The 14,948-nt window shown below is 45.9% G+C and overlaps 2 protein-coding genes across 2 annotated transcripts in view; one reads left to right on the top strand and one right to left on the bottom strand.

Moving 5' to 3' along the window:
* The window catches only part of EARS2 (glutamyl-tRNA synthetase 2, mitochondrial), a 126,219-nt gene extending 125,859 nt beyond the window's left edge, over nt 1-360 (bottom strand). Inside the window, exon 1 of the mRNA XM_083153031.1 lies at nt 31-360. The gene's annotated coding sequence lies outside the window, so the exon portion shown is untranslated. The remainder of the gene's footprint in view (nt 1-30) is intronic.
* Nucleotides 361-12,732: 12,372 nt separating this feature from the next.
* The window catches only part of LOC146020154 (MAPK regulated corepressor interacting protein 2-like), a 52,418-nt gene continuing 50,202 nt past the window's right edge, over nt 12,733-14,948 (top strand). The window contains exons 1-2 of the mRNA XM_083153037.1: nt 12,733-12,885; nt 13,404-13,503. Of these exons, the coding sequence (XP_083009163.1) occupies nt 12,834-12,885; nt 13,404-13,503 (152 nt within the window). The 5' untranslated portion in view covers nt 12,733-12,833. The remainder of the gene's footprint in view (nt 12,886-13,403; nt 13,504-14,948) is intronic.

The raw sequence follows: 14,948 nt of genomic DNA, 5'->3' as shown, positions 1-14,948 counted from the left end.
TGTCTGTGTGTTCATACTTCTACTACACACCTTTCTGTGATACTACTGGTGAACTCAGGTGAAGCAATCTTGAAATGCCTGCCAGTGCCAATGCCTCTGCTCTGCTCTGCTGTTGATGTGTAGTCACCAGACCTCCCTCAGGGCTTCCAGATTCAGAAGAATCTAGATCTGCACGTGACACAGCAGCAGCAGCAGCAGCAGCACAAGCAGCCAATTAGAAGAAAATATCTCAGCTGCCAAAGGGGGCAGTGCTGAGCTCAAGCAATGCAATGTGCATTGTATTGTATGTAATGCTAAGCGAAACGGATCCGGATCACCATTTTGGGATCGGCGGCTCGCTCGTTCTTTTGATGGATCCGTTCAAAAGAACCGGATCGTTCGCGAACGACACATCTCTAGTTTGTTCATCGTAGAATGAGTGTCTCACACATGCGGCAGCCTACATGGTCTTATATTGACGGGTGAGCTGCGCTGTGCTGCTGTGCAGCTACTCAAGAACTACGTTTGCATAGGAAGTTATGTGCTGGGACTTGTAGTTCCTCAGCATCTGATATGCCCGGTTTAGAGACTGAATGTGGGACATGGCCTGAGGGCAATACTCTGCACTGCATTACAGAGGGTGGTATAAATGTTCATCCTTACGTGATAATATAGAAAACAACCATGAACCATACATTTCAGCATATTGGAAATACAGAAACAGAATAAATAATAATCCATATACAATAGTCATTGGGGACGTTAGTAAACCACAGAATATAGGGTACTTCCTTATCTTTGCAGTCACCGAGCATGCTACAGAAGTTACGTAGCTTACAGCGAGCTACGAGGGTTATTTTGGGGGTCCACATCTCCTAGATGGTGGTGTGTGGACCCCCAAAATAACCCTTTAGTAAAGGTGTGGCGAGGAGACCGAGCCTGAAGCGTGGCGAGCGAACAATCGCAATATACGTATCGGCTCACGTAACTGGCGTAAGTTGTGGCCACAAAGAGGAAGTACCGAAAATAGTAATAATAAGAATAGTACATATAAAAATTCCACTTCTAATAAGGTGGGATGTATCTTTGTCTCCCAATAGGGGGGCAGGGAAATATGGGGGCGCAATGAATGGGCTGTTCCGTGGCTGCTGCAAATGACAGGTTTAGTCAAAACCTGGAAGGGTATAAAAAAAGAAACAAAGGATGCAGCACCTCAAATTAAAAAGAAAACTAAAAGCCAATTGGATTGACTTTACATGTGTAGTTTATATCAACATGTTAAAATATATATAAAAGCACATAAAAACTAAATATATAAAGATGTATGACCACACTAAAATGAAAATAAAAAAAGCTATTCCTTAGCGAAACATGTCAGAGGAACCAGAGCAGCACTTACCTCCAATTTGGACACACTTCCGAACCAGCCTGGATGGACTGATTGTCTGGAAATCTTAATTTGGGCTACAATCGATGGTCAACTTACACGCCTTTCACCATACGGAATACAAATAAAGTGACTTTTTGACACAACCAGACCCTCCATAATCTTCAAGGAGGAATTCTAACGGTCTGCATGACATACTGAACCCTAGCTCCAAGAAGGCGGATGGTTAATATACTGCCCTAAAGACTGCCCCATATTATCACAGGTATATCTAGGAATGGACGGGATGCAGTCAAAATCCCGACAGGGTCAAAATCCCGAATAAGTCATAATACGACAAGGACAAAATCCCGACAAGGACAAAATCCCGACATTTAAAATACCGACAAGGACAAAATCCAGACATGGTCAAAATACCGACATATAGAATGTGCAGGTGAAACTGTCAACATGACTTTGGGTCGACAGGTCGCAAGGTCGACATGGGTTTTATCACTGTTTTTTGACCCGACATGTGCCGACAGGTGGTATATCATGCCCTACCATCCACTAGGGCGTGGTGGGAGAATAAAATAGTGTGCCCGAAGCATTGCGAGCGATGCTAGGGGCTGCGGTTCACCACCAACTGTGTCCATGTTGACAGTGTCGACATTCGGGTAAAAAAAACAGAGAAGAAACCCATGTCAACCTCGTGACCTGTCGACCCAAAGTCATGTTGACAGTTTCACCTGCACATTCTATATGTCGGTATTTTGACCATGTCGGGATTTTGTTGTTGTCTGTATTTTAAATGTTGGGATTTTGTCCTTGTCGGGATTTTGTCCTTGTCGATATTATGACCCATTCAGGTTTTTGACCCTGTCGGGATTTTGACCGTCGGGATTTCATACCGAATCCTAATGGACAGTGTCATCTGTGCTGCAATATAACCCATGATCTAATGATTAGAGGCACTGCATCCTATGTTTCTTTTTGTATACTTCTATTAAGGTATGACAAATAGTATCTCAAACTGATCTACAGTATGTGACTTTTGATTCTGATATGCCCTAACCAAATTTTGTGACAATACAACTTTTTAATGATATACACAATAACGATATTGTACATGTGATAGGGATGGCCATCGATAGCAATAGTGCAACTGGTCATCGCAAAACACATTGATGATTTTTACATATCAATGTTCATCCATTTTTTTTTTTTTACTGATCAGCCTGTGGGGCAATCAAAACACGTTGACGGGGCTTTATGGGTCGGAGCTATGCACAGTGTCCCGGCCCCTTGGTTAAAAAGAAAACTATTTGTTTAAGCTTGACATCATTGGTGAGAAACCATCCGGGTCTTCTCCCCCATTGATGGAGCGTTTGGGTTGAGGGTCGTGTCAGCTGTGTAATGCCACAGGCAGCCACTGCAACCCAAAACATGGCAGCAGCTTGGCTGCTCAATCAGGGGGTAGCCGATGATGCACGAGCACTTTGCTGTGTAGCAAAGCACCGCAGATAAGTAAAGTGACGGCAACATTTTGTGGGCACAATGCAGGGCAGCCTTGCTCTGTGCTGAGCAGTCCCCTGAATTGTAGTTTAACAAATTCTTCTTAAACTACAACTCATTCAGAATCGGGCCCCATAATGGCAATTAAACCATGTTCAGAGCCGTAGCAGAATGATTACACTAAACAAGATCGTTCAGTGAGCCTGATTTTTAAAGGGCAAAATGCGCCCTGCCCCTCTGGCAGCGCCCCGCTAAAACAGCCTGCCTCCGATCCCTCTGGTGTGACTGGGGAAGCCTGGCACCCTGGCAGTGTAGAGCCTTCAGGATGTCTGGGCCCGCCCCCTTCAGTGATGCCGGCGGCCGGGCCTGACCTGCCCATTTTCTTGACGCCGGCGACCGGGCTTGCCCCTTTTCATCACGGCGGAGACTTTGGGATGTTGTGACCCCATCCAATAACAGCAGGTCAGCAAAATTTGCTAAAATATGTTTTTCTGAATTTCTTATTGATACATTTGTGGCCTGGGGGTGACGTGAAAAAAATTCTGATACTCTAGGGTGCCATGATTTAAAACTGTTTGGAAACCACTACCTTACATTTTATGCCTCACAGCAGTAATTACCCCACCCCGCATGCCCCAGGTCTCTCCTCTAATGCAGCACTCACTCGTGCTCTGGCACTGCCACATTACCAATCTAATAAACTGTGAGGTGAGGCTCCGGTAGAGGCCCTGGGCACAACACTACTAATATCCATGGCAGCGGACAAATAGAATTTGCACCTATGACCGGTAGTGCCCCCGGAGGTGGCTGAGCCCAGGGCATATCAGATGGGATGGTCAAAGACTGTAGTAGGGAATCAATTATATAAAAACATCAATGGTTTTGAATACTTTTGCCATCAATGTGGGAGAACCAGATGGCACAGAAGTGATGTTTTTTTTTTTTTTCAAGGAGTCGGGACACGGAGCATAGCTCCACCCCAACACCCGTAAGCCCAACCCCCACGTTCTTATTGGACAATAGGTCATTCAGTCAAATTTAATGGATAACCATCGATAGCTGAAACTATCGATGGTTATCCATCATATAGTTTATGACTATTAATTGCTGGTTGCAGTTTTGCCATCAATGGCAACTGCACTGATGGCCATTCCTACTGTGTAGAAAGATTTGCTTAATTTATATGTTAACGCTCCCTCATCTCCATTTCGGATGTTTTTGTTTTGCATTTTGAGATAACGTTCTTCTGGGGCCACCTAGTGGGCATTTTCAGTCATTTCCTTCCCTCTAACATTGCTAATGCTTTCATAAGCCAGAGCAGCCTAGTCGTGGCCAGGGGCATCGTACCAGCATCTAACAAAGCAATGTATTTCTGGCCCCTCCACATCTTTCATGGGTAAAATGTAAACAAAAAAAAATCTGATACTCTAGGGTGCCATGATTTAAAACTGTTTGGAAACCACTACTTTACATAATATGCCTCACAGCAGTAATTACCCCACCCCGCACCCCCAGGTCTCTCCGCTAATGCAGCACTCACTCGTGCTCTGGCACTGCCACATTAACAATCTAATACACTGTGAGGTGAGGCTCTGGTAGAGGCCCTGGGCACAACACTACTAATATCCATGGCAGCGGACAAATAGAATTTGCACCTATGACCGGTAGTGCCCCCGGGGGTGGCTGAGCCCAGGGCATATCAGATGGGATGGTCAAAGACTGTAGTAGGGAATCAATTATATGAAATCATTGATGGTTTGTGGCCGGTGTTGAATACTTTTGCCATCAATGTGGGAGAACCAGATGGCACAGGTGAAGTGATTTTTTTTTTTCAAGGAGTCGGGACACGGAGCATAGCTCCACCCCAACACCGTAAGCCCCGCCTCCACTTTCTTATTGGACAATAGGTCATTCAGTCAAATTTAATGGATAACAATCGATAGCTAAAACTATTGATGGTTATCCATCATATAGTTTATGACTATCGATTGCTGGTTGCAGTTTTGCCATCGATGGCGACTGCACTGATGGCCATCCCTACTGTGTAGAAAGATTTGCTTAATTTATATGTTAAAGCTCCCTCATCTCCATTTCGGATGTTTTTGTTTTGCATTTTGAGATAACGTTCTTCTGGGGCCACCTAGTGGGCATTTTCAGTAATTTCCTTCCCTCTAACATTGCTAATGCTTTCATAAGCCAGAGCAGCCTAGTCGTGGCCAGGGGCATCGTACCAGCATCTTACAAAGCAATGTATTTCTGGCCCCTCCACATCTTTCATGGGTAAAATCTAAACAAAAAAAAATCATAGCACACTCCTCCTGTGGTCCCGTGCCATCTCTCCCCACGCTTCCATACAGTGACTAATTATCAGAACTCTGTGTGGTGGGTAGCTCCAGCCATCCACCAATCAGAATGCTGTCACTGTCTGGCAGCAGGCTGGGTAGCAGAAAGTGAATGCTGCGTGGTTGCTCTGTTTGTGTGTGATTCGCAGTCAACCTCCCAAGAAGCTCAGGAGGCAGATGCCCACAGCCCAATCTGCCCCAGCTGGAAGGCCCCTAGAATTGGGGGGCCCTTGGGCAGTTGCCCATTGGTGAAATTGAATAGGACGAGATATTCATAAAGTGAGAGATTTGGGAAGAAATCTCCAGTTATTTTAGAGCGGCAATCATTTACTCTGCATAACCAGTTGGAGATTTCTTACCAAATCTCTCACTTTCTGAATGTCTCATCCTATTACATTTCCCTCCATACCTTAAGATGGCCCTGGTCGTGGCACCTTTTGATCATTGCAAACACAATTTAAAGCCCCAATATATCACTTACTACTGCAATTATTTTAATTATTTACATTTATCCCTGCCTCATTCGAGCTCAGGCCTACCCTAAGAATTATCAATCCCTTGTACCACCCCCAACTGCGAATGGCTGCGGATGTCACATGATACGTCACATAATGTCAGCGCCTGCCCAGAATTCTGAGATCAGCAGCCACCGGAAAAGTAAATATTGACTAATGCTGTGTACACACGGGGTAATATGATTGCTGGGGATATATTACTAGCAATATATCCCCAGCAATCATATTGCTCAGTGTCTCCTTTTCATCAGCGATGAAAAGGAGATACTGCTACAGGGCGGAGGGGGAGCGCAGCAGCAGCAGACGCTGCTGCTGTCACTTTGATTGGAGGAAGGAGGGAGCAGCGGCACGGGGCTGGGGAGATCAACGCTGAGCTCCCCGGCGCTGACCTCCCGTCACAGTGATCGCTGGGGAAAGCCACTGGTCGCAGGAGCATGCTCCTGCGACCATTAGGCAGTGCACACGGGAGCGCGCAGCTGGCGACCATATTCTCAGCGATTTTACATGAAATTGCACCCGTGTGAACTCACCTTTACTTTTCAGACCGAAGGCTGCAGATATTGTTCGATGGTCAGCAACCAATAAATTATTTTTCCGTTTAGGCTACATGCGAGAGGATTTGTAGGCATGCGGGGTATTCGGGCGGGTGGTGTTTACCTGTTTGCTAGACTGCGAACATATGCAGTTTAGTGAACAAGTCTGAATAAGGCACAACTAGGAGTGACTCTAGTCGCGCCACGCAGAGGGCTGCTGCTCTAAAGAGACTCCCCTGTTAGTGGGAGACAATAGGTAGGATAGTAGAAAAATAATAGAGAGCGCCAGAGGTTTCCACCACCTTTAGTGCAGTGAATGTATCAAATGTACAAATAATCAAAGCATTTTTGAAAAATTAACATATTTTATTAAAACGTTTGTAGGAAAACGTGTGGTGTCTCAGTTCTTTTGAAGACAGTAACAACCCAACGCGTTTCGTCTTTAGAAAGACTTCATCAGGGGTTTTAAAATAGACACAATCAGGAATATATGAAGATGCCTCAGATTTTCAAATTATATAGTACAACTCAATTAAAAGGTAGAGGTCGCGATCTTCACAGAGTTATCAGAACAACGCTTGCCGTAAATAGAATGTCTGATTAGGACTAGACTGGATAGAGCAAGTCTAGATAAACGTTCAGCGGGGTCAACCGGGATTAGATGACCTTAATTTCTGATATTATCAGGGATAGACAGGACGGTGCAGTTGGAAAACAGTCCGCACAAACAGATGTCGTTATAAAGACACTAATACGGTGGCCTTAGGCTACAGTGGTTCTTCCAGATGTTATCTAGGGTAGATATGGTGGTACGAATGGAACTAATTCCGCCCAGACATACGTTGCTGTGAAGGCACTTGTACGGTGGCTTTATACTACAGTGGTTCTGTACAAATGTAACAACGAAGACATCAGCAACGTCCAAAAGTCTGAATAAGGCCCTATTTGTGAATGGGCGATATGGCTAACTGGGAAGCTCAATGGAAATCGCCTACATTACATTGCTTGCTGAAGTTGCCCCGAGTGTATAGGGCTTACGGTAAAGTACTTTTTCTTTCCGACTGTCTGGAACAGGGAATATTCCCTACCATAAATTTACCAGATTATCTGAATTAACAAGGAACACTGAACTGTGAACACAGCACCCTGAGAAACAGACTTTCATTCCCAAGGACGTCCTTCACCAAAGGTCACACAAGACATATGTCTCCTGTTGTGTCTGCATGAGGATGGTTAATGGGATATTTCCCACAGTTGTTTTTTTTTTTTTTTTTTGGCAAATGTGTTTTTTTTTTACAAACGTATAACAGTTACAATGACACCCCAAGGCCAATGTTTAGGAAATAAAATAGTGTCAAATAAAAGACAAAGCAGGTTTTGGCTGTGCTTATATACGTTTTAATATTCCTTTTACTATCATTCCCACAGGAATACACTTTAGCTAGAATTTGCCTCATTTTCTTTTAACTTTTTTGATCTTGGTATATTTAGAGCCAGATCAACACCCCTCTGCTTTCTCACTTACTATATAGCACAGACGGAAAGGTGAATTGGAAGGGTGCAGCTAAAAATGAGTGCAAGAGATTGTACCTCCACAAAACACTCACAGGGGGTTATTCTAGTTGATTGGCTCGGATGCGAATTTGCACGCTAGCGAGTGAACCAGATCCCGCCTTACGAATGGTGGTACACCGGCACACCATTCGCACGGCGGGTACGTTCGCACGGCATGCAAATGGATGTTTTACATAAACAATGATGTGGAACGTGCACGGACATGTAAAGTTGCTCAGAGCAATCTTAGATCTGCGTGCACATTCTGATGGAAGTGGCTGGGCAGCTGACATCAGGTGATATCAGCTGGCCACCCCCCCCGCACCTGCATCATCATTCCATTATCATGGTATGCCCCACCCTCCGCTTGCAAGTATGTTTGACATGGCTGCACGCACCCAGCACATGTGCAGAAATGCACATGCGCAAACAACAAACGTCGCCCCCCAATGACATGGCAAAATAAAAGACTAACTGCACAAAAAGGAAAGCGCTCTCTAAGAACATACCTTTTGTGTGAGAATAAGCCCCACAGTGACCAATATATACAACTGTGTGCTTCACTCAGTAGTAAAACAGAATAATCACCATAGGATTTTGTTCTTTCTCTTTGGTGTTCAGTGAGACAGAAACAGTTCCTGTGAATCTGTAATGGATTGCAATGGAAATAAGATCCTTTTCATCAATGTTTACATGATTACTCCTCTTTGATGTATCTGAAAACTGCCGGTCAAGGCCAGTGTTCTCACCAACAGAATAGTGCTGGTGAGACACAGGGCTGTCCTTATAAAGCCAGGACTCATTGCTACACTTAAGCATTGTGATGGTAATGGCTTCCTCCAACCTGATGCTGGTTCTGACCTTGACTACTACTAACAAGCTCAGGGCCAGCTGTCAGAGCAAGACAAATTCTTTTTGCAAGTCCTTGTTTAACCTTTTCAGGATACTTAAAAAAGGGGATTCAATTAAGATTTAAACTAGGATGTATCAGGAGCTGTTTTAAAGGAAAAATGTAAAGGATGTGTTTTTGGGCATTTCCAAACATCTCCCCTAAATCAATTTATCCATATTTCCTGTGCAAGTCCAGTAATCAGTGGTAGACAATAATATGGATGTTTCCGTCTGCAGCATAAGGAGGACTCTGGTGTTACACATTCTTACTCACTCTGCAAGTCCGACCTTCAAGTGACATATAGGCTCCTTGGATTTATAGGCTAAAGACATTTGTGTATTTTTTAGTTTTATGCTGGGTACACACCAGGACGATGCTGCTCGTGAGAAGGTTGTCACAGGAACGTATATGACCCGCTCATGAGCTGACGGAGCTGCCGACCGGCACAGAAAAGGCACCTGATGTGATCGCGCCCCGCACCCACTACGATGGTCGTTTCTCAGATCCTACCGGCTGCAGGTAGGTTCTCAGAAAAGACCTAACGACCCGCGGAGCTGTGCATCGGATTGGGATCGCATGAAAGTGGCAATGATATGGCCCAAAAACATGGCCAATTTACATACAATCGGTCGAGATTGTATCTTAATTGGCTCATTTTGGGCCAAATCGCCACATTACGTTTTGCAAATAAACTTAAAATCATACTTGCCTATCCTTCCGGGTCCACTGAAAGGTTGGCAAGTCCCCCACGTTCCCTGCATCCCCTGGCAACCAATAAGTGAATGAGGCCAGCCAAATCTGTAAGTGATGTCAATGGCAATCAAGCCCTGTATCTCAGTACAAGGCTGGTAGGCTTGCATTACCCTAAATTGGGCATGTCCAAACTATGGCCCTCCAGCTGTTGTGAAACTACACATCCCAGCATGCATTGCTAACGTTTTAGCATTTCCTACTCGCAAAACTGTTGCATGGCATGATGGGACTTGTAGTTTCAAAACAGCTGGAGGGCCATAGTTTAGACATGCCTGCCCTAAATAAAGAAGTCGTACATTATAGAAGCCAAAGGAGACCTAGGACTTGATTTATACCTGTTCGCTAGGCTGCGTTGATTTGCAGCCGAGCAAGCAGGTAACCACCCCCCCCTCCCCCGCCCGAATCCGCTCTCTAGCATGTGAGCGGTGCGTTTGCATACACATCTGCTCACATGCTGCCGAACGGGTGAAAAATGATTGTTTTTCCCATTCGCTAGTAAAAGTCAGTCTAGACGAACTTTTATTATGGCCAAATTTGGGGTGGGCGCTGAGGTCATGTGATTCAGCTGCCCGCCCCGAGCAGGCTTCGACGCGTCTGCATTCGCATTTCTATGGGTGCTTCGACGCGCCTGCATTTGCGTTTCTATGGGTGCACTTTATTTGTGGGCATCCGGCCTGAATCCGGTCCCTGTCCGCTCATCCTGGAGCGAAAGCCCTGGTGAATGTGATACTCACCGAAGACGTTCTCTCCAGGGGTTTGCACATGCGCATATTCGCACTTACGCAAACCCCAAACATCGGTAGGGGAGCAAATTCATCTGAATCACTCCCTTGATCCTTACGATAATTATGGTGCATAGATATTTTAATCCATAATAAGGAGCAATAGGGAGCGAAGGCGATCCCATTTTGATTTTCCTCTTTGTGCTGCCGTGCGCCGGGTTCAGGGCCCAGCAGTTCACTTACTGGGAGGGAGGCGGAGCAGTCATCTGTGCTGGTGCGGCTACTGCACCTACATTTCAGGGTTTACGGCTCCGGTGCATAAATTGTGGACTACTCCTTCCATCTCCCTTATCGCATCGGACCTGTTGTCCATCACATGCAATTTGGATGCTTTTCCGGCAATTGATCACCACAATCACATGAAAAGAGCCCAAATTGCATGTGAATTGCCCTATTGTATGGGAGCAAGGGCGTAACTAACATAGGTGCAAGGGGGGTGCAGCTGCTATGGGGCCCAGAGCTGAAGGGGGACCATCTTTACTGTCTAAGTAATATGTTTTAGATACATTTATCACCATCAGTCGCTAAATAGGGGGCCCTTACAAACTTTTGCTATGGGCCTACAAATATCTAGTTACGCCCCTGTATGGGGGCCTTTACTGTCGCACTCTCCCTGACACTCTCTCACACTCACTGACACACGGATTGTAACTCTCTCTCTCCCTAACACACACTCTCTGACACACTGATTGTCTCTCTCTCCCCCCCTACACTCTCTCTCACTGACAAACTCTCTCTCTCCCGAACACAGTCTCTCTCTTGACACTGTCTCCCCTTCCTCCCTGACACTCTCTTTCCCCTCCCTCTGTCTCTTTCTCAATCTCTCTTTCTCACTGACACCAACTCTTTCTCTCCCTAACACTCTCTCTCCCCTAACATGGTCTCTCACCTGACACTGTCTCCCCTTCCTCCTTGACACTCTCTCTCTCCCTCTGTCTTTTTCTCTCTTTCTCACGCTTCCTCTCTTTTTCTCTCTTCCTCTTAAAGGAGAGAGGGCGGCCTGCTGTGCCCCTGCTAAACTGTCCCAACCATCCCTCCCCTTGAAATCATACTCTGAGACAAGTTTTGGGATTGAATCATTGGCCACAGTTTTATTCACAACCCGTAACCAACGTTTGCAAGGTGAGGGCAGAGAGCGGTGGGCAAGGTGCAAGAGCCTATCAATGCCGATCATTGATTTCGCACGGGGGCGTGCCACATACTGTCACTTGCTTACACTGCGGTACCCGGGACAGTTAGGAGGTATTTACTTGACTCCTCTCTCACTCCTCTTTCTTTCAAGATTTTGCTATGGGGCACAAAAAGTTCTAGTTACACCCCTGATAAAGAGGAAGGGGGCAGATGTATTAAGCATGGAGAAAAGATGAAGTGAAAGGAGATAAAGCACCAGTCAATCAACTGTGTTTGAAAATGACAGATGGGAGCTGATTGGCTGGTGCTTTATCTCCTTTTACCTTATCTCCAGTTTATCTCTTCTCCAGGCTTAAAACATCTGCCCCATTGTTTGAAAGCACACCTTGTACAAAATGGTATCGTGCCATGGTATTATGAGATCTCTACCACAATGATCCCTACTTTTTCTTCTATATTCCTAGTAGCTCATTGTAGCAGCATAGTTCCAGGCTGCAATATGTATACAGTGATACAGGAGGAGGGGGCAGCGGAACATCCACACCCACCACACCACAGAAACAAGCCATGTTCTATAATACGCATTCAGTCGATGGATTGCTGATTGTCTAGATAGACAATGACCACTAATTGTCGACCTCGACTAGGTAGACGCCTAAAAAAAATCGGCAAACACTAAATTGACATTGACAGAAGGTCGACACAAGTAATAGGTTGACATGACCATGGTCGACACAAGTTTTTCATTATTTAGTTATTTAAACTGACTTGTTCATACCTGAGCTGCGGTCTGCACATGGATGTAACCATGGCTTGTTATGTCTGACAATGGGAACTGGTCTGATGCAATGCATGTGTAATGCCCACATAATAGAGAGGCAGCAGTGTGGCTGGAATTGAGCTCTGTACTATGCAGAGTGTAGGATCTGTACAGACACGGGTCCATGGGATTCACTATCAGGCTTTCCGACATCTTCAGGTAGCCTGCAACTATGCTCTGCCTCAGATGCATTATATATCTATCTAATCTATCTATATTTATTAGTTATGCAACAGGCGGTATTATTCATCTGCCACATATATAGCAGAGTAATAGTACTTATGTACTGGGCAGAGGAAAGCCATCTAGCTAATGTGGTACCATAAGTCCCAGCATGCCCGGTAGTCGCAGGCTCGCAGGCAACTGATTGCTATTGGACTCGAGCCTGTGTAGGTAGCCTGTGCTGTGCAGGAGCCTTAGCGTCAGCCAGCAGCAGTCACCCAGCCAGCCTCCCTGGTGTTAGCGTTACACAATGTGTTAGATAAGCATCAAATAATAATGATGAGTGCGGCAGCCCTTTAAGAGTGAGGAGGGGGCGTGTTCCCAGGCACATGTCTTCTTAAAGCGCCAGCAGCAGGAGCAGGCAGCCTGCATTTCTACCGGCATCAGGGGGGTACCTAACCCTACAGCTGCTTCTCTGCCCTCCCCGTCATGTACACCATCACCCGAGGACCCAGCAAGCTCACCACCCAGAGAAGGACAGGTAACCCTCACCCTGAGGTGACCTTGCACCTATATGGCATTATACTGCTACACTGCACTCTAAGCAGGTAACTGACAGACTGCTCCAGATCAACAGGGCACTGCCAACATAAGGGAGGTGCAAGGTCTATCTGTACCTACTGTAGGTTATGTGAGAATATATATATATTTATTTCTCGGGAGTCCTAGTGTAAAGCATAACTACTACATTGTTGTGTAGATTTTTGTTTACATATTAAGTCTCAATGTAGTGCAGTGATTGTAAGACATGTTAAAGTGCTGGGGAATATGCTGACACTATATAGGAATAACTGCGCACTGTATCATCACTGCTATGTGTCCCCATGCTGCATGTCTATGTACTTAATTTCCAGCAATACCTTTACAGATCAGGCATATTATTATATTCTATGATCTATTCTTTTGCTGTCATAGCGCTTTGTGCATCATGTTACGTGTCTGCGTTTCCGCTCCATTACTGTGTCCAGTAATCCCCTTTTTCTGTACTTTCCTCCCCAGGTCCCAAGCAGCAGCTGGACACTAAACTGCAGGAGCTGAAGAGCAGACAGCAGCAGCTGCATAGCCCCACCTCTCCCAGCGCCTGTAAACCACTTCCAAGGTCAGCACACACATTTATCACTTGGGGGCTGGGATTGGGGGGTGACCAAAGTCTGCACCCTAGAATCATTGTCTAGGGATGAAAGGCACTGGCACTACATGACCTTGTGCAGAGGTTACCATGTGCACGGGTGTCATTGTCACATGATTGGAAAGGGGGAAGGAGGGGGGTAGGTCGGAGGGAGTGTCAGGGGCTGGGCTCTCTTAACCCTTTGCTGCCTGCTCTGCCGTCTCGCATTGAGAACTTCAGATGTCTCAGTTAATTGTATATCCTATGCTAATATATAGTAAATAGCACAGTTATGTGAAGGCAGCCAGTTAATGCCCTGTACTGCACCGGAACACCAGCCTTCCCCTGTTATTCAACCTCTATGCATTTTCCAGCAGTGAGTAGATATTTCTATACAAGGTTTACAAAACATGAATTACTGTAGTCGGTGTATATTTTGGACCTGCTTTGTTCATTAGGTATTCTAGTTGTGTTACTAGTCTAACCTGCCCCTATCTGTAGTAATTACCTGTTGTGCTGTGTCAGTGGGTAAACAGCAGTCACCCTTTGCCCTTCCTAATGACTGGTCCTGCAGCATGAGCCTAGAGCACAGGATCTGTATATTGGCGCTCTGCTGTAATGCGGGGTACACACCAGGACGACTTGCTCACGATGCACATAGTGAGCGGGTCATCAGTGTTTCTTCCGAACCCCTCACGATGACGCAGGGGGCATGACCTGCTCACAATGTACAACGTGAGCGGGTCCGATCCAATGGCGACCCGCACCCAGGAGTATGGTTGTTTCCAGATCCTACCTGCTGCAGGTAGGATCTGAATAACGACCGACCCGCGGGAACGCGCATCGGATCGGTATCGGTCCACACATCTACATCCAATCGGTCGGAATTGGATCTAGATTGATGGGATCGGACCCTTGTCGTCCTGGTGTGTACCCAGCATAAGAAGCAAGGGACGTTAGATGCTGTCTTAGCTCTGTGAGATTTGTTTTATATAGTTATGTAAATATACCGTGCTTTCTAATCTCCTTATATGACGGTAATGAGAGCATTACTCCTGTTCTGTATGGCTTTATTCAGACTTTATTCTCCCCTTTCACCTGCATCCTGCCTATAGACTTGACCCAGACTGGGCCTGAGCAGAGATTACTAGGGGTACAATGTGCTGTATTTCCTAATAATACCTGACATGTGATTTTCCCCTAATGGGACCATGGTCCTGATTCAGGTTGGGTTGGTAAGCTGCGAACATCGCATTGCCCAGACGCAGACCCCCAAACTTTGGAACGGGGGAGAATTTGCCCCATTCCACGTGAACATGAATTAGGCCCCATGTTCCCTTGCATATAGATCTTATGCTTGCCTGCATTGGGATAAGTATTCCAGGGCGGCGGAACCGGTGCCTCCAGGTGATTATGGGAAAGAGCAGGGCTAGCCA

This window comes from Crinia signifera, chromosome 7 (genome assembly GCF_055691185.1).
Source record: "Crinia signifera chromosome 7, ASM5569118v1, whole genome shotgun sequence".
Lineage (NCBI taxonomy): Eukaryota > Metazoa > Chordata > Amphibia > Anura > Myobatrachidae > Crinia > Crinia signifera.
This window is presented reverse-complemented; position numbering and strand designations above follow the sequence as displayed.